Source organism: Misgurnus anguillicaudatus, chromosome 21 (genome assembly GCF_027580225.2).
Source record: "Misgurnus anguillicaudatus chromosome 21, ASM2758022v2, whole genome shotgun sequence".
Lineage (NCBI taxonomy): Eukaryota > Metazoa > Chordata > Actinopteri > Cypriniformes > Cobitidae > Misgurnus > Misgurnus anguillicaudatus.
The window spans coordinates 35,522,819-35,545,711 of NC_073357.2; the positions used below are offsets into that span (position 1 = coordinate 35,522,819).

A 22,893-nucleotide genomic window follows, 5' to 3' on the forward strand; every position below is an offset into this window, starting at 1 on the left:
ATAGCAAACACATCATGAATATTTGATATCGTCCAGCCTGTCGATGTGCCTTCATCTGAAAGTGTGTTATGTTTAGCTGGCTCTACCCACTATACATTACAGCATTTTGCAGAGCCAATACTTTACCCACCCTGTCATGGCACACACATCTGTCAAACCAGACAAGCTTCTAGTTCTTTCTGTTGCTGTTGATAGATAACACAGCACACGCACACACACACGCACACACACGCACACACACACACACACACACACACACACACACACACACACACACACACACACACACACACACACGCAGGTCCGATGGCAGACAGCAGGAGCTGTAGGATCATATAACAGGGATCAGGTATCATGTCTCTGTTGTATTAGGGTACGGCTGTAAAGATGTTAGTCAACACTGCTGCATGTTGTTTGTGCTGAAGGTTTCTTGATGTGTTTGTTAGAAAGAGTGTGAGATGGTTAAAAGGGGAATTGTGTTTATTTCTTATGTGACAAGTAAAGAAGCAAATGTGCTAAATATATATTGTGGATTATTAATAGGGCCTGACAGACTTGAAGTGTGTGTGTGCTGGTGAGGCCCATAACAGAATCACTGTGGGTAGGGAAATGTTTGTGGCCCACAGCCACACGCTCTCTTTACAGATTTATGGTGATAGAGACCAGGACACACACATACACACACACACACATACATACATACTATCTGATACACAGATATGGAGAGCAGACACACTTTTAACCTTTTCTGTTCACCAGCTCACTCAATACACATTAGTATCTGTGTTTCAAAACCAAATGAGCTACCTACCTAGACAGTATCAGATTAATATTCACATTTATGCATTTGACATTTGCTTTTATCCAAGGCCACTTACAAGGCATTCAAGCTGAATGTTTTATCAGTATGTGTTTTTCCTGTGATCAAAGTTGAGCTACAGAAACTTAAAGATGGTGCATGTTTTTTACTGCCTAGCAAAAATTAAAATGAACATAGCAAAATGTAATAAAAACTGTACTGTATTGCTATGCCGCTATTCTGCTTCTAGGAACCTCACTTTTTATTGTATTTTACGCAGGCATGAACCCTTGTATTAAACAGTTTAATGAGAAGTATTACAGAACTTTACCCACATGTACACCTTGGACAAATAATGAACCAATAATGTGGCTAGTAATTCAGTTCTATAGTTGCTGCTGAAGCGAGGGTTTACCTGAAAATAGGTGTGTGTCCTGGTTTGGGTTTGTTCCATGTAAAGTGTGATGGGACAGAGAGAAACTGTTCTCCAGGTCCGTCCTTCTTTAATCCATGCATGCCATCCTCAACAGGAGAGTCTAGTAAGGGAGATACATTCCCAGGATCATCCATGCCAAGGTCGCCCTTCGCTGGCTGGATTGCTGCTGTACAGTCCTGGGAGGTCTTCCTTGTTTTGGAGGGTATGTCGGCCTCGGAGGGACAACACTGGAAAGGTGACATACCCATCGATGGGCTTCCTATCCAGGTGTCTTCGGTCACGCTGCCCCTGGGTGAGGGACCGGGTGTTGCGGTTGGGGAGTGATGGGGTGATAAAGAGCCCAGGTAGCATATGTCAGCGCTGGAATGGCGTCTCTTCCCACAGGGTGATGTCGGGCGCGAAGAGGGACGAGAGGGTGAGCGAGGGCTCAGCCAGTTTTCATCTGTGATGCTCGTACGGGGTGAGTGGCATGGTGATTGTCGGGGAGAGAGCGAATGGGCGTGTGAATGAGACAAAGAGTGTGTAAAGGCGGGGTGATGATGCTGCTGCTGTTGCCATACGTCCTCCTGCGCTCCGGCCTGCGGAGAACAGCCTGGCGAGGTGAGCGGTGAACCAAGGGTAAATCGGGCCGCTGCTTCGTTTAGCTCAGATTCCACGTCATCGTACACATGGGAGATGGACTCGCATGATGACGCGTCGGAGAACCAGCTACGAGAGGATAGGCTGCTGCATGGACTTGGGCTCAGGGACGAATCCCGGTATGAGTGATCCAGAGGCAGGTACAGGTGATCGCGGGACAGGGGTCTGTCATGGTAGTCTCTGTCCGGACCCTTCGCTCTCATCTCTTCCTCACTGGTTTCCATTTCCTGCTGGCAGCTTGGAGAGATGGAGGTTATCTGGATGCTGGGACATTCAAAGGCTTTAGGTGGGCCGCTCCCTCCTCCCCCCACCCCTGTGGGTGTGTATTTAGAGTCCTGAGGTTGGTAGCTGGGCTCATAGGCCTTGTGGTGGCCCTGCAGGGAGGGAGAGGTGGCAATGAGTTGGGCTGGGGGTGGACCTCCATGCCGTTGAAGACTGTGTGATTGGCTGACCACTGATGGAGTCTGGCCCAAATTTAAGATGTAAAATGAGGTGTTATCATCCGGTTCTAGATCTAAAAACAAAACAAGGACAGAAAATTTAGGAAGAGAGAATAAGCATTTACAAAGCACATAACAGAATTCCTAAATACTTTCAGCATGCTATTAGGGCTGGGCAAAAAAATAGATTTTTCGATTAATCGTTTTTTTTACGTGGACGATTAAAAATCTATTCTCTCGATTTTTTTATGAAATAACCTGATCCTGTTTGATCAAGCGACTGTTTTGACTTCTTTCAGCATACATTTTTCATCTTGCATCAAAATTGTATTGTATTTAACATAATTGAATGCATTTGAAAATTAGAGATGGGTTCTGTTTTAATGCACCCAAGTGTACCTAAAATAAAAAAGTGTAATATACAGGTTGGTGGCTCTTAATTTTTTTTTTTTTATTAATTAAAGTATTTGTTAAGTAGTTGAATCAAGAATCGAGTATAAAAATCGGTCCGAAAATCGGAATCGAACAGAGAATCGGAATCGAATCGATAGCTTATGAATCGAAATCGAATTGATCGGGATCATCTGAATCATTTTCCAGCCCTACCTGCTATCAGAAAAATATACGCGTCGATTCGTCAGAGCCAAAAAAAGGTATAGTAGTAGCAACGCGAGTGGCTTCAGTCCACGCCGGTTTCACACAGCAAGTATGAGAAGTGGGTAAGCGGCTCATGTTTTTTTCAGCGCCCATGTTAACAAGCATGCACCCTGCCACATAAACAGCGCGAGCTCGCGGCTCTGTAGCAACAGTGCTGCAATCGTTTCTGCTGCGCTGCTCACGCTCAATTAAAGTGAAAGTGCTTTGTTTATGGTTTAAATGCTCGTGGATTGATGCGAAAAAGTGTCATTTTATCATAAAATCATGAATGTGATTGCCAAGTGTGTTTTAAACAGTCATGACTTGGAGCAATTTAACAGAAAGCAATGAAATATGTCACTGTTGCCAGAAGACTGCGCATTCACTCTCTGTCCAGGAGTAAATGAGTCCTAATCTATCTTAACAAATGTAAGAGAAAGAGATTTAATAATGTATGTGCTTCTTAAGTCTATAATTGTGTTTATATCTGTCATTAAATGGACTTGAACAGCAGGAAAACAATGTGGGTTAAACCAATCAAGTTATAAATACACTGACCATCAAAAGGCACATTAAAGAGATTTTGCTCATAAATGCATGTAAAATAAAGTAATTTGAACTTGAAATTTTTATACTGTTACTAAATTGCACACACTTTATTAAATGCTACATCTGACTAAGAATGCATTATTTTGCACTTGTATTGTCTTTTTTATTTAGAAATTTTAAGAGCAATAAACATATATTGAAATGTATACATTCAGATATGTAAATCAACATGAATTACTATAAGTTAATTAATGGGGAGATAATCGAGAATCCAATCGAAGTCGTATCGGACTGATAAAATGAATCGTTAGATTAATCGATGCGTCGAAAAAGTACTCGCTAGATTAATCGTTTAAAAAATAATTGTTTATCCCAGCCCTAGTCGCCATAAATAACAAGATAATGTGAAGATGCATTTACCCTGAGTGTTAATTCTTGTCTGTTAGAGAGATAACAAAAATCTGACCATCTTTCATAATAATGTGTGCAATGAATATTCACTGATCACAAAATACTAAATCAAGTAATGGTACTACTTGGCAGTTACAAGATTACTTCATTTGTTACTTCGCATTTGCAACATCGGAATGAATAAAAAGCTTATTTCCATATACTATCAATGAATCAGAGTGGCAAGATCTAGTGTGACAGTAAACACGTGTTTGAGAAACTTCAAAACGCCTGGGCATTCTGGAATAGCTTGATTTCCAAGGACGACTGTGCGTAAAATCAGTTTATAAGGTTAAGTGAAATGATAGAGAGAACAGGTGCATACAATCAGTCATTTATAGAAACTGTAAACCACACAATAAAGTTCATAGCATAATTGCTTGCACTATATAAATAATACATAAATAATTACTGTCATGCAATTCAAGGTCTGTGTCTTGGTCCACTGATAAAAGAGATGAATGAGAACAGGCAATTCTCTCTGTTCTCGCTCTCTCCTTTATTGGAGAGCTGTTCTGATAGCCATGAATAGGAAAGACTGGCTTCAAACAAGCCACTGGGGAATCTGTAGATGCTATAACAATAGCAACAGGTTAACAACAGAAGCAATATAGCACAAACAATACTGATATCTCAGTATGATATCTCAAAGTGAGAGAGAGAGAGAGAGACAAGAGGATATAATGAGACCGAACCGGTGGGTTAGTCAATGGGTGGGGCAACAGATGGGCTCAAATCCAGATAAGAATATCCCGCGCACATCCTTCTCAAGACGTCCGAAAAAACGGGAAACAAATTTGCACTTACGCACATGCTTTATCCTGTCACCACATAGAGACCGACCCTATTAATAAAGAAACTCACACTCACAGACACACAGATGGCTATTATAAACTAATACAGTATACAGACACACCCACAGAGGATTTTTGGCTGTGCTCTATTAAAGGTTATTGATGAGCTTCCAGTGACTGGGCAGAGGCAGCAGACAATGTTAAATACGATCACACTCAAACACAGTTTGGTAGGTAACAGCTTAACCATGATTTTAAAGTCACGGAGGAAGATTGCACCCAGCCTGTGCAACCATGAACTGTCCTGAACAACCACCTAGTAGAAGTTAGGGTGAAGAAATGCCCTCCAGCTTTGAAAACAAAGAGCGCACTCGCACTATCCAAACCAAACCGCGGCCAGGCACGTTTGCAGTGGCAGCCGGTGACTTCTTTTTTCGAGGGCGCTCGATGTGAAGTTGTCACAACCCGTCATGTGTGTGGTTCGTAATTTCAAAATATGTGTTCTGCGCGTAGAGTGATCCTATGTGCATCATGTATCTTGTCAAAATAAGTGCCTGCTGCAGACGCGTCTATAGGGTTTATGATGAAAGAGACACTCGCGTTTGCCAGATACTCGCATAATCTCATGTGTAATCAGAGTTTACTGTTAAGGGAGTGTCTTGCATGTATTTTGCGAACGTGAGCGTCTCTTTTATCATAAACGGTTTTGACACGTGTGCAGCAGGCACTTACTGTGACAAAATACGTGATGCACATGGTTCACATGACGCAGCAAACACATATTTTGAAAACACAAGCAAGACACATGACACTCTGAACACTTATTTTGAATTTGCAACCCTAGGATGAGCAGTCACAAGCCGCCACTGGACGTTTGACCTCCCAAGCCTGGTTCGTTTGACTAGTGTGATTGCTCTGTACCGTGCCTGGGTGCGGTTTGGTTAATCATGCCCTGGCCGGCTTGACTCGAGCGTGGTTCACTTGGGCTCAGGTGTGATCGTAAATCGCGCCACAGCGTGGTCCAAAAGGAGAGATATCAATTGCGCGACCACTCACCTTCATCTGCCTTGTAAAAACCTTCTGATGTGCGCAGCAGGGTTAGGTGAATGTCTGAGCTGCACACGCAACAGATCAACTCGGCAATATGATATGAGAGGGCTGCGGGAAATCGCATCCCAACAACTCAGAATAAAAAAACACTGACTTTACTTCCTGTTTTCTTCAAAACAATCGCATCCTAATGACGAAAGCGCCCCTGGGCTTGGATCACTCAAGTACAGAGTGAGTGTACACTTCTGGTTGAGTAGGGAGGGGGAACAATCGCGCTGGGGCACAGTTTGGTTTAGGGTGAGTGCACCCTAACAGGTTAAATACTTAGAGGAAACTCCTATTTAATTCCTCACTTAGACAGGAAAGACAGAAGAGAGGACAGAGGTCTCTCTTTTGCCACTCGGTGGGCGTAACCACAGTCAATTTCGCAGAAGGTGACGTCACGTGCATACCCTCTATTCCAGGAAATGTCTATAAGAATATTTACATCACTGTTCTTCAAATAGTTTCAGGTATTTTCATAATAATAAAGAATATTTTGAATGATTGTGTTTGACGAGTGTTGCTTTTTGTGTATGTGAGGTCATGAGTTTGATTCCCAGGGCATACACTGACCTTGAATGTAAACTTAAATTCCCCTGTAAATTTTTGCATGAACTGGACAATTTATGAAATCACACCTATAGTAAAGGACTAAAAGAACAATATTGTGATTTTATAATACTCTTTTTTTGTAAAAGCATCTGTATGACAAAAAGACAGAATGAACTGCTTCTCTCTCATTAAATCTCCTCTGACTGAATTCTTCAGCTTTAATTAATCTTAGTCATTCTCTCCATCATTGCTTGCTTTCTATTTTTATCTCTCTGTCCTCATCTTATGCTGATTGCTTCATTTCGATGCGCCACGCACTCCCTGTCATAAGACATGCCTATGCGTGACGACAGAGCTTGACAGACAGGAAGAGAGACAAACTTAACCTACATCCCACAAGACTCAACATGTCAAACCAAATGTGAACTCTGACCCCAAGGAAAAAGACCATGAGCATGCACACAATCAGTTTGACTCACTTTCTCTCTCTCACACACTCTTTTAATACAGTAACTTTGCAGCACAAATCACTGTCTTGCCAGAAATGTCAAACTGGCGTGATGTCTACACCGATCTTAGGGGTTCCTTTTTTCCTAGGAGTTTTCTCTAGTGTGTAGCTGCCCTTAATCGGGTAGGACAAAGACGCTGTTTTGTTTTTTACCCACAATTCCATGGATTACTTCATTAATAAGGCAGAAGAAGACTTGATTAAAACACTCGCTGTCAGCACATTAGCATAGAGCTATGAATAAATACAATGATGGTGAGAAAGAATAAAGGCACAGATGAGAGACAGGAAAAGCACTGCTGATATTTTGAATCCTAATGATTTCAGGCTATATTCAGACACCCAGTGTAATGCTAAGTAAGGCTGGGACGATTAATCGTGCAAATGCACGTTTTCTGAATTAATGAATTTTAATGAATTACGGTGAAATGCCACCACATCCAAAAGCCAGAGGGCGCTCTCGTGCAGAAACTCCACTTGTGCCACAGAAGAACAACCATTACAAATATTGGCTGCGTCTGAAAACTTAGGCTGCGTCCGAAACTGCATACTGTTCAGTAGGTACTGAATGAGATTAAGTACTTGCTGACTGTTAAAACAGTAGGTACTGTATAGTATGAATGCTAGTGTATGAATGCGATTCAGACATACTACATCAGCCATGTTGATACATCACGTGACATACGTCGTCATCACGTCATGTCATACCAGCGCGGAAACGGCCGCATCGCTGCTTTCGCCTTTCTTCTTTGTTTCATAACTCCGCTCCTGGGGCATCGTGGGATAGTGAAGTGTCCATCGTATGCACACTCCGAAATCTAACCGGAACTAGTAGGTCATCCGGGTACTTTTCCCATACTGTTTTTGGAATACTACGTATTCTGACATAGTACTCGCCTTGCCTACTGCTTTTCGCCTACTATATAGTATGGAAAAAGTCAGTTTCGGAAGCAGCATTAGGCAGCTGACCTCTTGCCTCACTGCCTCATGAGGCAATGACTTCGGAGGCATGAAGGCAGCTAAGAGAAACACTTTCGGACATATTTCAAAGGCAGCGTGTTTGAAATATAAACAGAGAGCGCCTTTGTGATAGCTAATCACATATTTGAAAACTACAATACTAATTTCTCACTAGAAATGCAATTAAAATTTGTAAAAAGTGAAAATATACATTTATTTACACCAAATTTGTGCTCCAGCCGCTTTCTTGGCCAGGCTCGACCAATCACATTCCCCATGAGTGCACACGCAAAGAATTGTGGGACAAGATCTCAGGAGTCAGGAAGTAAACCTAACATTGGATTCAGACATGCCTTGATGCCTTCCTGCCTTGGAATGTTACCGCATAAGGGGCCAGTCACACCCAAAGCGTTTATGGCAGTTGCCCGCGCCTTTTTTTAATGATATTATATGGGCGGGGCGCGGTTGGGCGCGGGTTATGTGCGCCGAGCGCCGTGCGGGTTTTTGCCGCCTGTCGCGCACGCGTTTTTGAAGGAGCGCTGAGAGCAGAGAAGCGCCCGATGTCATTCTTGTCTTTCCATTGTCCAATCGAATGAGGGGAGAGGCGGCCTTACGTTGTGGCGAGGGAAGTTTACAGTTGCTTTGAAGAACCGGACGCCACTCGCTCACTCTCTCCTGCGTGTTTGTGCACCTCTCCCCCTCAAACAAGGTCAGAGCCAGCGCCCTCTTTTTAAAGTTTCTGCTAATATGACAGTTAACAGCAAAAAAGCGCTCACGCTTCAATATTTGATTGACAAGACAGCTGACTCTGTGGTTGCTTAGCAATATGAAAAGCCGCGTCGCACTGCTCTTTTTTTAAAAAAGGCAGTGCGTCGCGCCTTGCGTTTGCAATCGTTTAAAGCGCTTTTGGTGTGACTGGCCCCTAAGGCAGCCACTATTCCAGGAAATGTCTATGAGCATATATTTACATATCTATTCTTCAAATAGTTTTAGGTATTTTCATAATAATAATATTATGAATATTTTGAATGATTGTGTTTGACGAGTGTTGCTTTTTTAAATGCACGTTATAAACGACTCAGACTCATAATGATTTTAGACTGATAAGGACTTTCTAATGATCAAAGACCTGTAGCACACGCACAAGCTGAGCATAAAACACAGAATCGGAGTCTTGCGATTCAGAATCGATTTCAGACAGTTATTTTTAATGGGAAATGTGATGCATCATCACAGCCCTAATGCTAAGGGTAACCTCAGTGAGACCCCCTTGGCAGTGGGACACTCATGGGTTGCAGGTAACAACAAATGCCTCAAAGTACACTTTATGTCCTTTAAGTAGTTAGTGTAAAGAAGCATACAAACGCCCTCACATTGTTACTGAAAATGAGAACGGTGTGCATGAGGACACAACAGTGCATATGTTTGTCCAAACAATGGCAGACTGGAACCACACACACTATCTTTATAATTAGTCTCGCAGTGCTGTCTGGTCCCACTAACACTGCAGAAATGACATACTGCAGCTTTAACGCACAGAATAAAGAAATGAAATAAGGAATGGAAAAACAGAATGATACCATGAGAGAAAGAAAGAAAGAAAGAATGGAAAACAGAAAATGAGGTTAGATTACCACAGCAAGCTCTCCAAGAACAGCCTGTTCCCCTAAAAAAAATCACCTATACTGCCATGTTGGAAGCAGGTTGGCCATCTAATGGCCATTAGTTCACATGATGAAAAGCAATTATTGTGATGTGACTTCTGCCTCATCTTTAATAAAAGTGGAAATAAAAAAATAAGGACTTGTTAAAGACTAGCAGAAGTGTTTTAACGTATTGCTGGTGATATATTTTTCAAATCATATATTTACAGTTCATTTTGTGCATCATTTCCTTTCATCTCTGCCTCATAAACGAAAATTATTATAAAGCAGATTTTTAAGTTCTTGTTACCTTATGTCTGCTAAAAGCATCGGTAAGAGAAAGCCTGACTCTGTGACCAGAATCATCTGCTGAAGGATTCAGCGAGCTATAAAAGCTTAATATACAGTACTATACGGTTTAGTTACTGAAGCAAGTTCTAATTTACCACTTAAACAATGTTGCAGCCCTCTATAAGTGGTTGTGGTTAACAGAAACCTTTTATCCAGCTTCAAAGCACCAAAGCAGAGAAGGGCCACCGATCCTGGGTCAGTAATACTTTAGCGTTATAATCTATGATGAGCAAAGTAAAACCGATCGTATGCAGCATGGAGTCCCAGTGTCTGCCTGTTTACATCAGACACAGTTCAGCTTCACATCAGACTGGCTATCTGGTTAAATAAAGAGCCCTAAGAGGCTTTGCTGTGCCTAAGCTAATAATAGTGGGAAATCGCTGCAGTGTGCTGAGAAGCACTCAATACCTTACCCGGTCCATGACAATAGTAATACATGGGCCTAGTAATACTTGGTAAAGTGACCCACAGGTGAAACCAACTCTCCTGGTCTCCACCTGGTCCAGTGCATCTGTGTGTGTTACATCACACAATGGTTCTGGTTATCGGATCAGGCAGTGCGGAGTATGAAACAACAGTTGTGAAGGAGTGTGTGGTTGTGTGTCAGCATGCACGTATATACACAAGCACACACGCACGCACGCACGCACACACACAGTTAAACTGTTGTTGTTGCATGAGCTAAATCAGGATTAAAATAGTCAACAGGAACTCAAATTCATGAAAAAATTATTACAGTCAACAACACATTATTCCATTAGTAATGACGTCCACATAATTCGATTAAGCACAGAAGCAGGATGGACCTCTCCAAACATCCAGAACATATTTTCGACAGACACCTGTTGTACACAACAACTGTTTGAACCCATCGACCACTGATGAAAGATGAGCAGATGCTGTAGTAAGGATCTATAAGCCAGGGATGGCCTTGTCCCTGCGGTAGATGAATCAAACTGCAATTATTTCTGCTATGCTTTGAGTTCAATTTAGCATTGATGTCTGGGTAATTGATTGAGGAATGTACTTACAACTAAGATTGTGTCGATAATTAGACCTATGGCAGATAGCGACAGCCTTCATAACAATAGTTGGCTATTTTGCCCATGAATGTTTTAAATTATTATGTCAGCAGTATTTTCAGTTTCACATTCACGCATAACCTGCACTGCAAGCGGCTTTGATTTTTCCTCGCACTAAAGAGGTTGTTATGCATGCAGGTGTTTGAAATCAGTGACGTAGTTGTTCACCTTCCCTGGCACACAAATTATTTACAGCGTGCCTGGGCATCAAAGACGTGCTTGAATTATGGCATGATGTTTAAGAAGGTTACGCTGTCATTACAGTGTTGCCAGCTGCCCAAAGTGAAGCAGCTCCTGTTTTTGTCCACCAAATTCAGTGGCTTGTCATGCATACGTGAGTAAAAATATGAGCAAGAGAAACTGTTGCCCTACCCTTTGATACTATCGTGTACTGGTGATCATACAGGCAGATGATTGGAGGACCTCAGTATGAGGAATATCACCCAACACTACCTACAATCACATGTGACAATGTGTGTAGTATTTTAGAGGAGATAACTTAAGGATGTACCAATAACAGAAACACTCAAGCTCAATTTAAGAGCTTGGATTTTTTGCCTTTCCACTTTGAACTGATTTTCATGTCTTGCGTCACATCATTTTCCTATACATACACGTGATGTTTGGCTTTCCTCAGTTTTTTTGCCAAATAATTTGTTTTGCTGATGCTGTGTGAAAAGCATGCACCATCATAAAAAAAAACATTACAAAATCATTCCTCTCCCCAGCTTCATTCACTGCACAGACTGTGTGAACTCTGTGCTATAAGATGTGCCTGTGTACCTTCCTCAAAAAGGGTAAATTTCTGACTTGCTTACACAATATCCTGAACCACGTGCATATCGTCTGTAGAGACGGGTGTAACCTAATCCGGAGTTCCCTATGTAAAATGCACTCTCATGAGCTGCAGGCTTATCTTACAGTTCAAACACAACAAACGCCTCCATTTGCAACAACCAGCAGAAATAACAACTCAAATATAATTCAGAGCACAACAAAAGTGAATGATTGAGATTTAAATGCTAATAATATAAGCAATTAATACAGTTGACTGCACACATGATAATAAAATAGAGATTTAGATTAACTGAACAAGCTGTTTGTTTCTAAGAACTGTTGGCAGTGTGCCGTCACGACTAAAGACTGAGTCTTTGACGTAAGCCGCATAGTTCAGCCCACACCTGTAGCACCACAATCGCTGTAGTGCACAACTGCTGCCGTGCGGATAACAAAAAGTGTGTGTGTGTGTGTGTGTGAATGCTTGTGGCTGCACGCTTCAACCTAAGCTTGCATACAGTACGTGTGTGTGTGTGCATATGTGTGTCTCATTAGTCGATATACTGGATGCTCTCAGTCAACCACACAGAGCTAAATGAGGGCAGCTGGGATCGAGGGTCATTTTTCTCACACTCACGGTGACCCCTTTTTAAACTTATTTTTAAATCAGAGCTTATTTACTCTGTTTATTACTTTGAAATTGCTACAGGATTTTAAGACTTTTCTTTTTTTAAGCAAAATATGATTTTTTTAGGTTTTGTTTTTAACACGTAAAAATGTATCCAACATGTTGCAGCCATGCAACATGTGAAAAAATGCTATACATATAGAAATTAAAATACACTTAAGTACATTTAGGTGCCAAAATGTACATTTGAAGTACTAATATGCACTCTTTGGGTACAAATGTGTACCTTTTTAAAAGGGCACTGTGACAACCTTTGTACTTTTATTTATGAGAGCGTACAAATAAAATATTATATGGACAGATCTTGAAAGTAATTGAAAACTTGATAATTATATCAATGAACAGATATACTGTCCAGCAAAATTTGTTATCACATATAAGTAGCCTACTGTTTTTTTTTTTTGTATAGCACTTCAAAGTCTTTTCAAAGCATAGATTACTTTAAAAAACAGATTAAGATATTAGACTGTCACTTTAGGACGTATAAGAGACAGTGAATAGTCATCCTTCTAAGAAGCAAGTGTGTACTATACATCTGTAAAATACCTAAAATTGATAAACCACTTCATGGTTTTGCAACCACTGACTATCCTGACAGAATATTTAGAGATATTTCAAACTCCAGTATCAATACATTTTATGAGCTGGATTCTGCTCCAAATGTTTGGACCGCTAAACTCAAATATGATTGTCAATGATTGCTACAACAAATATAACCCTGATATCAGATGTTTGGATTGAGTACAGTTCTGTACTAGCAGCTTTATAAGTGCACGCACACTAAAAGCATGCACACGCAGCTGCACACACTTGTCAAAGCGTGCACACAGAGAGACCCGTTTCAGACAAAATATAATTATCTTTTATATCTCCCTGTGCTTGACCAGACACATAAACACAAAATTACCTCAAAATATCACGGTGTCAGCAAGTTTACTCATAAGTCATGAACACAATTCTTTACGTAATGAACAAAACAGCTGTGAAAGAAACAGGATGTGTATTAATATAATGGATTGGTGCATTAAGTCTTAAAGCGACATTAACCTGTAACCTGCTGCAGTCTGTTTCAATAATGGCAAATGGGGTGCACCAATATATCGGCCGATGATGCTTGCTATGCTTCTCAATTAATTACGGTGATAAAAGCCGTTGTACATAAAATAGCTGTGAATAATATTGGTTGTGCGATTCAGAACAGTTATGGTCACGTACTATTAGTGTATATCAGCATTTATCGGTGCACCCTAATGGCAATCAAACAACTAAACGGAAAGAGAAAATCACTTTTCTGGTTTAAGACAAGAATGTACTGATTGTTATAATTATTTATTTTTTATTAGTTATTCTGTTCACTGTTCAGTGACACTGTGCAATGCAAATAACATTTGCTTATAAATTGAAAGATTAAAAGAATAGATAGAAAGTTTTTATTTTTTCAGTTATCAATATAATGTGATACACACCCGAATACTTCATGTGCTACACAGCACTCTGTATTTTAAGCTCTTTTTACGTTTTTATTCAAAGCAGTGGAATATATCAACATATGTATTGCACTGTAATATACCAGGTTATATTGTATCCTGACCAATTTATCGCAATATGTTTTTTCTTTGTCAGGCCCTTGCCACTACACAGCCCTAGTGAGAAAAAAAGTAGCCTAAATATTAAACATGACTAACATCCTTTGTTCCCAGATTATACCATGAAGGCTTTAAAATGATGAAATAGCCTGCTCTGCCTCCCTTACTGTGCCTGCTGGTGATGTATTTATAGGCTTTAATGCAAAGCCTGTCTTTAATAAAAAAAGAAACCGCCAAGGCTTTGCTTTGTTATAATCATAGTTTAATAACTGGCCTATTAATCTACTAACAAAGCATAATATATTTTCTAGTTTTTACAGCTCCAAACAACATCCGTTATTCCCCTTAACGACAATTTTCTGGATATAGTGCAACTTTTCCCAGTCCAGGGGAGGCACTGCACTGCCTCCAGTTTTTTAGCCAGTTACATCACCAACAAGCTGCGGATGTCCGCTGTGCTAGGTGATGGGAGCCTAAGCCAACATGAACGTATGTTTGCTTTCTAAATAAAGCTCGCTAATTAAACCATCTCACGCTGTGATAACATTACAGGATAAACAAAGCTCAGCCGGCAGAGGGAACGCCTCAGGTTCATTTAGTCCCAACCTTGTCTATCACTGCTGAAATTGCCAATGCCATAGAGCTGGTTTCAGATCTTATGTCTGGCCCATTCATGCTACAGAAAGGCTTACAATTCCCTTAAACTTATCGGCAACCTCTGAATCATAATGAATCCTAAATATTGCTTAGTGTTGCTGTCTGCTCATACTTACCTGGAATGAAAGGTGATTTTACCAGGTAGTAAATGAACAATGGAACAACTCTGGTAGTAGCAGACACCAACGTGTGATCTCTGAATCATTGAATGAACATATAATTGTATATTTTATTTATTGGCTTATTAAACTTTTAGGGCGGTTTCCTGGACAGGGCTTAACCTAGTGCCAGACTAAAATGCACGTTTGAAAAAACATTTAAAAACACCTTGCACGGACGTACCCTGTCAGAGAAGCCCCCCATTAGACTTGCAGACTTTTAGGCTTTGTCCACACGAAGCCGGTGCATTCCCTATCCGATCATTTTTTCCTTGTTCTAAAAAAATAATCCGTAAACACGGCGTCGTCTCAAGAAATATCTGCGCACACACGAAACCACTGAAACCGACTGAAAGCAGTGAAGTATATGCCGGACCAGAATGGGGCGCTGTAATTCTGCCACAGATACTGTATACACTATAAACGGAGAAGAAGACTTTGAGCATGCGCATAACCAACGTATGGTTTCGTCCATTATCGCTTGTTGCTCACCACAATTGCATAGAAGCAATAGATTTTGCTGTAATAAAGCTAGTAGGCTTAGTAGCTTCTGTAGCACGAACACAATCACGTAGTCCGCCATTATTGTTGTTGCTGTTACATGTGACGCTTCCGACACGTGATGTGATGACGTTTTCGCTTCACAAAATATACAGATTGGCTGTACACACGAAACCACAAGGGTGTCGATTTCAGATTTATCCACTTTAGGACCCGGTTTCAAAAAATAGCGGTTTCAGTCTCCCAAAACGCCGGATCCGTGTGGATGAAACGCCAATACAATAAAAAATTTATACATATACACTGATACACGTCTCCGTGTTTGATCTGGCTGATTGCTTTGGTGTTATTTTGCAGCACTCAAAGCACTTTACATATGAAAGGGGGATTCTTCTCATCCACCACCAATGGGCAGCATCCACCTAGATGATGCGACAGCAGCCAAATTGCGCCAGATAGCCCACCACACATCAGCCTAGTAATGGAGAGACACAGAGTAATTTAGCCAATCAGTATATGAGGGGATGATTAGTAGGCCAATGGGCAAGTTTGGCCAGGATGCCAGGGCACACCCCTAAATCCTGGGATTTTTAACGACCACAAAGAGTCAGGACCTCGGTTTAACGTATCATCCAAAATTATTTTGCTTTTTGACAGTATGGTGTCACCATCACTTTTCTGGGGTGTTAGGAGGACCCACACAGACCACAGGGTGAGCACCTTCTGCTCGTTTCACTAATACCTCAACCAGCAGCAACTTGGTTTTCCTACAAGGTCTCCCATCCAAGTACTGACCAGGTTCAACCCTACTTGCTTCAGTGGGCAACCAGTCTTGGGCTACAGGGTGATATGCTGCATGCAGAAGCACAGTGCGCTTACAAAGTGACATGTCTTTCCATCTTGATCATGTACCTGTATTTAACTAGAAGACATTACTAATTGGTTTGTAATTTTCAGTACATTCTTACAAAGACAAGTCATGCTTGCATTTTTGTAAAAACCTGTCAGCAAGCAAGACAATGTTACCAACATAATCAATTTATTCTAGAAAGTTTATTAACACATTAAAACAAGACTTTCATCGACTGGCCAGAAACTTACTGTTGTGCCTTAAAAATTTGCAAACAAAGTCTTGACAAAAATAATTGCAAGAAAAAGATGAAGCAAGAACATGAATCAGGCAGAATCAACAGCAAACTTAGTCGACATTTGCACTGGCTGAGTTTTTGCAGCTCAAACTGCATTTTATAAGTAGAGGAAGCAGGCATTAAACCTGTTATGGATGAATGAAACTAAATTGTTGCGGTTAATCAAAATACACTCATCAACTTGGCCACCAAAAGTCTCAGAGCCTCATCTGCAATATACCACAACTAACACACGCACACACACACCTTTAACCATCCAGCTGTCAGACACACTTTTAATTACACAACGGCCCAGAGGGTAAATTGTGTAACAATGCCCTGAGGACTGAAATAAGGGGAAGGAAGTAAAGCAGTGACCCAAAGGAGAACAAGAGGACCTTAGGTACAAGCTAATAAACAAGTGTAAGGTAAAGAAACATAAAAAGAAACATCCATTAATTCTGTATGGGATTTTTAAAAATCTGTGATACTTTATACAAAATGTGACCCTGGACAACAAAATCAGTTATAAGCCGTTTGGGTATATTTGTAGAAAAAGAAAAAAATATATACACTGGATGGGTTAAATGATTGACTGTTTTTTATGCCAAAAATCATTAGTATATTATTTAAAGACCATGTTCCATGAAAATATTTTGTAAATTTTTTCTACCATAAATATATCAAAACTTTATGAGTGGATGCTGCAAAATCTAACAAAATTGGCCAGAAACCCGCCTACAAACTTGCACTCGTTCCTACCGCTCTTTAGGGACTTCCCATTCAAGTTTGGTTTCCAGTCAAGCTTCCAATTTCCCAATTGGGTCCACAATGCCATTACAGTTGTAATTAAGTAGAGAGTGCTAAAACAAACTTTTTTGTTTATAAAATGTGTTGCTAAGACTTCATTTGGACCTTGATCTTTAAATGCGATTTTCTCAATATTTAGATTTTTGCACAGACTCCAGATTTTTAAACCGTTGTATCGTGGCAAAATATTGTCCTATCCTAACTATATATCAATGGAAAGTTTATTAATTTAGCTTTTAGATGATGTATAAATCTCAATTTAAAAAATTGACCCTTATGACACAAATATTTGTATACTCTTTTCGTCAACTACACCAATGATTCTCAACCGGTTTGCCATGGCCCACCAGTGGTCCTCGGAGCATCATCTGGTGTGCTGTCTAGGCAGTGGTAGACTACTGACAATAGTTTTTTTTTATAAATCTTGATATTCGTATCAAATTTTTCTTATGAATTTATACGAATAAAAATGCTCATTCAAGATGCATGATCTAAAAGCCAATTTATGTTTGAATATCGCAACACCAGTCACATCAGATAGAACTAGGGGTGCCAACAATAATCGATTAGGCGATGCATCGCAATGCACGCATGCACGATTCAGCATCGATTCACCAAAGTGCCATAATCGATTATGTCACTGTTTATTTTCAGGCCTTGAGTGGACAATAAAGTTGTGAAGTTTCAATTACTTCCGCAATGCATAGTAGAATCGAATTAAATTAAATCGTTACCTGGTGAATCGAAATTGAATCGAATTGTGAGGGCAGTGCCAATGCACACCCCTAGATAGAACGTATGTTCATTTAGATGCAGTAACACTATGTGAAGGAGGTCGTAAACAGCACGTCCGCGTTGTGCATCATTTAAAAGTCGAACACACTGGCGGCATTTACAATAGCTGCCAACAGCACTCCGCTGTGACTCTGGTGTACAATACCGAAAAGAAGAAAAATCTTTACCCCTTGGTAAATTTTAAACGCACACAGGACGGTATTCCCTACTGTACCGACACTTTTTGACGAGCATTTTGCATCACTTTTTGAGGCTCGGGTTTCCCCCTTTCAAATAATTTTTTGACATGCAAGAAACTTTTAGTTGTTTGACTTATGTGTCAAATAAAGATGCATTTTAATTCACTGCAGTGCATGTGTACAAGTAAAAATCTTTTTTAATACAGCCACCAGAAAAATTAAGAGACCACTTCAGTTTTGCCTTTTATCATCATTTCTACATTGTGACCATTTCAGTCCAATGTCTGTTGACTTCCAACGGCGAACCTCAGGTAATTATTATACATAGTACAAACACATATATGTAAACAAAAACATTTATTCTGTAAACGATTAGTCACGATTCATCGTTTTGCAGCTCTAATTATGAATGCACATCACTGCTTTTTGATCACTCGTTGCTGTTTAGGGTCATGGCTCATGTTTGTGTGCATTGTTCAGAGCAACAACACAAAAGTGTTGTTTTAGTTTTCCCACAACGCAGCCAGAGCTGAAGTTTGGGTGCATGCTGCTAGTTTGCGGTGGCCTACAAACGCACACAAAAAGTATGTTTGTAAGGAAATTATTTTTACTGGACAGTTTTGTGAATTGGTGACTAGTTCAATCCGGTTTCGCAAATAGTCTTCTTTTGAAGTTTGTATTGATAAACTGTTTAATAAGTGTTCTGTAATTCTGGTGAGGAAGTCCTCCACTTTTTCATAGCTGCCAGTACTGGTGTAGCTGCTGTTCTCTGCATCGCTGTCCATCTATGTGTGTGTGTATGTTAACATTGTTGGTGTGCAAATTAGCAGTACTTATTCACTTATTGGAACACCCTTTTATACAATATCTGCCTTTTTTCACACCATCACACCTTTCCACCAGTTATAATAATAATAATAATAATAATAATTTGTTACATTTATAGCGCTTTTCTCAGTACTCAAAGCGCTTTACATATGAAAGGGGGATTCTCCTCAACCACCACCAATGTGCAGCATCCACCTGGATGATGCGATGGCAGCCATATTGCGGCAGAACGCCCACCACACACCAGCTTATTAGTGGAGAGGAGACAGAGTGATATAACCAATTAGTATGAGGGATGATTAGTAGGCCAATGGGCAAGGGGTGTAACAATACTCAGAACCGAGCTGAAAACCCATAATACAATCCCCTTGCTATGTTTTGCTATATTCTCAGGCATACCGAATGCCCCTGCTGGCCCGGCCATGCTCAAACCTCATTTACACAGCACTTTGGTCCCAGAAAATTTCCGTAAAATTGGCAGAGAACCTTCTGTGTGAACACAAATACATTACGTATATGTTCTGGGATCGCTTCTGTAAAGGGGACCTAGTAAAATTGCCATAACATTTATGGAAAACATTCGGTGGGAAGAAATGGCAGGAACAATGCTGTGTGATCAAATGGCAACAAAAAAAAATGCCGTAAGGGGCGTGCTGTAGTGAGGGTGTCGTGTAACCGTAACACGAAGTTATCGTTCAGCTCTTTGACACATGGGGGGAATTAAATAAAATTAACATTTACAACAAGAAATGTCTGCAAACTGGACTGAAGCCGAGTTTCAGGAGCTCCTTACTGTCCGCGCTGAAGCCAAGATCATTCACCAGCATACTAGCCCATCACATGCTTCTTATGATCTTATCTAACTTGAACAAAGATGCACACATGTGGTTTAGCGAAAGAAAATGACGGATTATAAGCAAATTTTAGATGCTGTGAAAAAAAACTACTAAGTGCAGGAATTTAAATTTACGGAATGTGTGTGAATGCATCCACAGACTCCAAATCAATCACAAATCATTGGCAGTGTGAATGAACCAAAATCAAACGATCCCGGACAAATCCCGGATGCATTTTCCCTGTATTTTCCATAATCTCGGAGTGAAAAGGGCTTCAGTGAAAGTGACAGTGCATTGTTACTGGCCAAAATATACATTGATTAACGCTTTAAAAAAAGGTTTACAATAAAAGCATTTGTTAAATATTTAAAGACATTATTGGAATGATTTTATCCTAAAAACATATTTTATCATTAAACCACAAAATAAACATCATGTTAATGCTATATTGCATGTGTGATGGAAAAAAGATTGCATCTTGGTGTCACTCGCATCCTGTACTGATCTCTCATCATCACCCTCAGAGAAACAAATAAAACAAAGTTATACAATCTGCATCCTTGGTTATATAAACTTCCTGAACCAAACCGTGGCTCTAAAACCATCATGTGAACCAAACCATGACATTGGTATCGTTACGCCACTACCCAGTGAGCAAAGCCCCTTTTCAATCAGAGGCGTGAAAAGCACTGCTAAAACACTTTTAGTTTACTTATGCTTAATTATGGACTATTTCTGGTTATTTCTAGTTTTAAATAATACAAAATAAAAGTACACAAATGAAAACTTGTAGGATCACAAATAAATTTTACAGAAATATGTGGGAAGCTGTTTACCAGTTAAAAAACTATGCACGGCGTTAAAGTGCTCACTCAATCAATGTTGTTTTTCATTAAAGCATCATACAGAAGCTCATCCGTTCTGACTGAGACAGCTAAGACTCAACTCAGACACAACTCCCACCTGTGTCTGATACACGATGCGTCGGTCACTATCTGGCACTAATGCCAAACTATATGAAAGTTTAAGAATGCTCCCTGTTTAATAGCCGCATACGCCTGTTTACTGGTTTCAGTTACACTAAATTTAAACTAGACAAATGCCACACATACTCTATCTGCTCGTGCCTCGCCCCAGGAAACAAGCCCCTAGCACCCACCACCTTAAAGACCTTCTCTCACATTCAGAGCCCTTGAACACATTGTTCATATCCTCTAACAAGAAAATACACCTTCTCTGTGGCCCAATCACTTGAGACAGCTAATGGGTACACATCGTACCTAAGCCCTGGAAACCACCTTTGAGACATGAACCTATGACAGCTTTTTGTCCCAAGTCCCAAGAATGCATGTAAAGCTAATTCTCTGTCAAGATCAATCAATATTCCCAGCAAATGAAGATGGCACATGGCAAAATAAGAACAGAATCACCATAGACAACAATTTTGCTGTAGTTTTTACAATACTGATTTGAAAAAATAAATTGGTTGGACCAGAACCAGATTGTCAAAACAACTTGGCTTATCTGTTCATAGTTTTATTTAGTTAAATAGAGCAATCTAAACAGCACACTTACTGCCACGAACTGTTAGAACAGATTATCAACGCTATATCAACTTGTTTCTAAAACATGTCCTGATGGATATAATGTTATCAGCGCTACATTTTTCAGCTCCCCGAAGCAGCATGCTCTTCCTACTTCTGACACGTGCAAAGAAAACTCAAAACTCATGGCTGAAATGGTTAACCTTGAAAATGTCTGTATTTGACCCAACCATAGGTTTAAACTATTTGGAATTTTGGGAAAAAACAACCCAGCATAGGTCCATATTTTACCCAAGCATGTATTGAAACAATCCAGCATTTTTTTTTTATGCATGGACCAATTCAGTGTGCCCCATCTTATGGCAATTCCGTTTACACATTCATGCTGGAGTTCAACAACTTTCTTTAGCTACATTGTGCAGAATATCTCCTCATGGAATATGGCCTCATGGATTGCCCATAAGTAGCTAATCACACACTGACGTTGTATGTTGACACGGTACTGTAGATTCAAGAGTCAGCACTTTGGCCTTTCCTCAAACCCCAAGCAGAACCGGAAATTTTGAATGTATCATTGACCATAGACGGCATCACTGACAAATCGCTCTTCAGTATATTTTCTGCTCGGTGTAGGACTTCATGAACACCAGTAAACACGTGCATGTTTGAGCAACCTTTTAAAAGTTTCATGTTTCAGATAGGTTGATAAAATGGTTCTAAGTGCTTATAATGCACTGCTATATGATTTCTATAATGTTCTAGGTGGTTGCAAAGGTGTTACAGACCCAAGTCAAGTCTACCCCATAATCCTGTCCTAGGTTCCTACAAGTCTGGGATTTTTTCGCCCTTTTAGGTCTAACTGCTTAGAAACGTAATAGCATAGCTCTCCTCAACAAGTCACACGATGTGCGGTATCACTTCTTTATTGGTGCAGGATGAGTTACACATTGGCATTTACCACTAAAATAAAACCCCCCAAGAATTTTTACAGCAAAAACAATATTTTAAATAGTTATTAGGCCTATTGGAGGATCGGCCATGGTCACCGTCTCTTCACACTAGCATGGCTTGCTGTTAGCTGTTGTGCTCTAAATAAAGCTCCCTGTCTGAGCTACACCAACAACCATCCGCTGACCTACAAGCAGCTAGGCCTGCTACACCTGAGTCTGTGACCTCACCTGGGGACGTAGCACACAGCATTGTAACAGTTTTCCTCTGATCTCGGGACACACAGAGCGAGGCAGCGTGCGGCTGAATAGTCCAACAATTCGTCTGGTGGCACTTGCTGGCTAAGGGGGAGTCCGTCTCTGACGAGACCAGCGAACCTGCAGCCTGCCCCCTGCCACTTTTGCCGTGGCTCAAAATAACCCACCCTGAGAGCGATGTAATTTCAGTCGTTCCCACGACCGAGACAGCCAGCCAGCCAGATGAGCAGACACAAGCTAGCAGATGCTAAACACTGCATCCTCTGATTTT

At 40.5% G+C, this 22,893-nt stretch overlaps 1 protein-coding gene across 2 annotated transcripts in view; it reads right to left on the reverse strand.

Annotated features, from left to right (window-relative positions):
* nfatc3a (nuclear factor of activated T cells 3a) overlaps nucleotides 1-22,893 on the reverse strand; it is an 82,725-nt gene that overhangs the window by 54,530 nt on the left and 5,302 nt on the right. The window contains exons 1-2 of one of the 2 annotated variants that reach the window (XM_055205208.2): nucleotides 22,596-22,773; nucleotides 1,215-2,388 (exon numbers count right to left, since the gene is read on the reverse strand). In XM_055205208.2, coding sequence (XP_055061183.2) covers nucleotides 1,215-2,388; nucleotides 22,596-22,617 — 1,196 coding nt within the window. In that variant the 5' untranslated portion in view covers nucleotides 22,618-22,773. Of the gene's footprint in view, nucleotides 1-1,214; nucleotides 2,389-22,595; nucleotides 22,774-22,893 lie in introns of those variants that run through there. The other variant, XM_055205203.2, reaches the window with a different exon arrangement.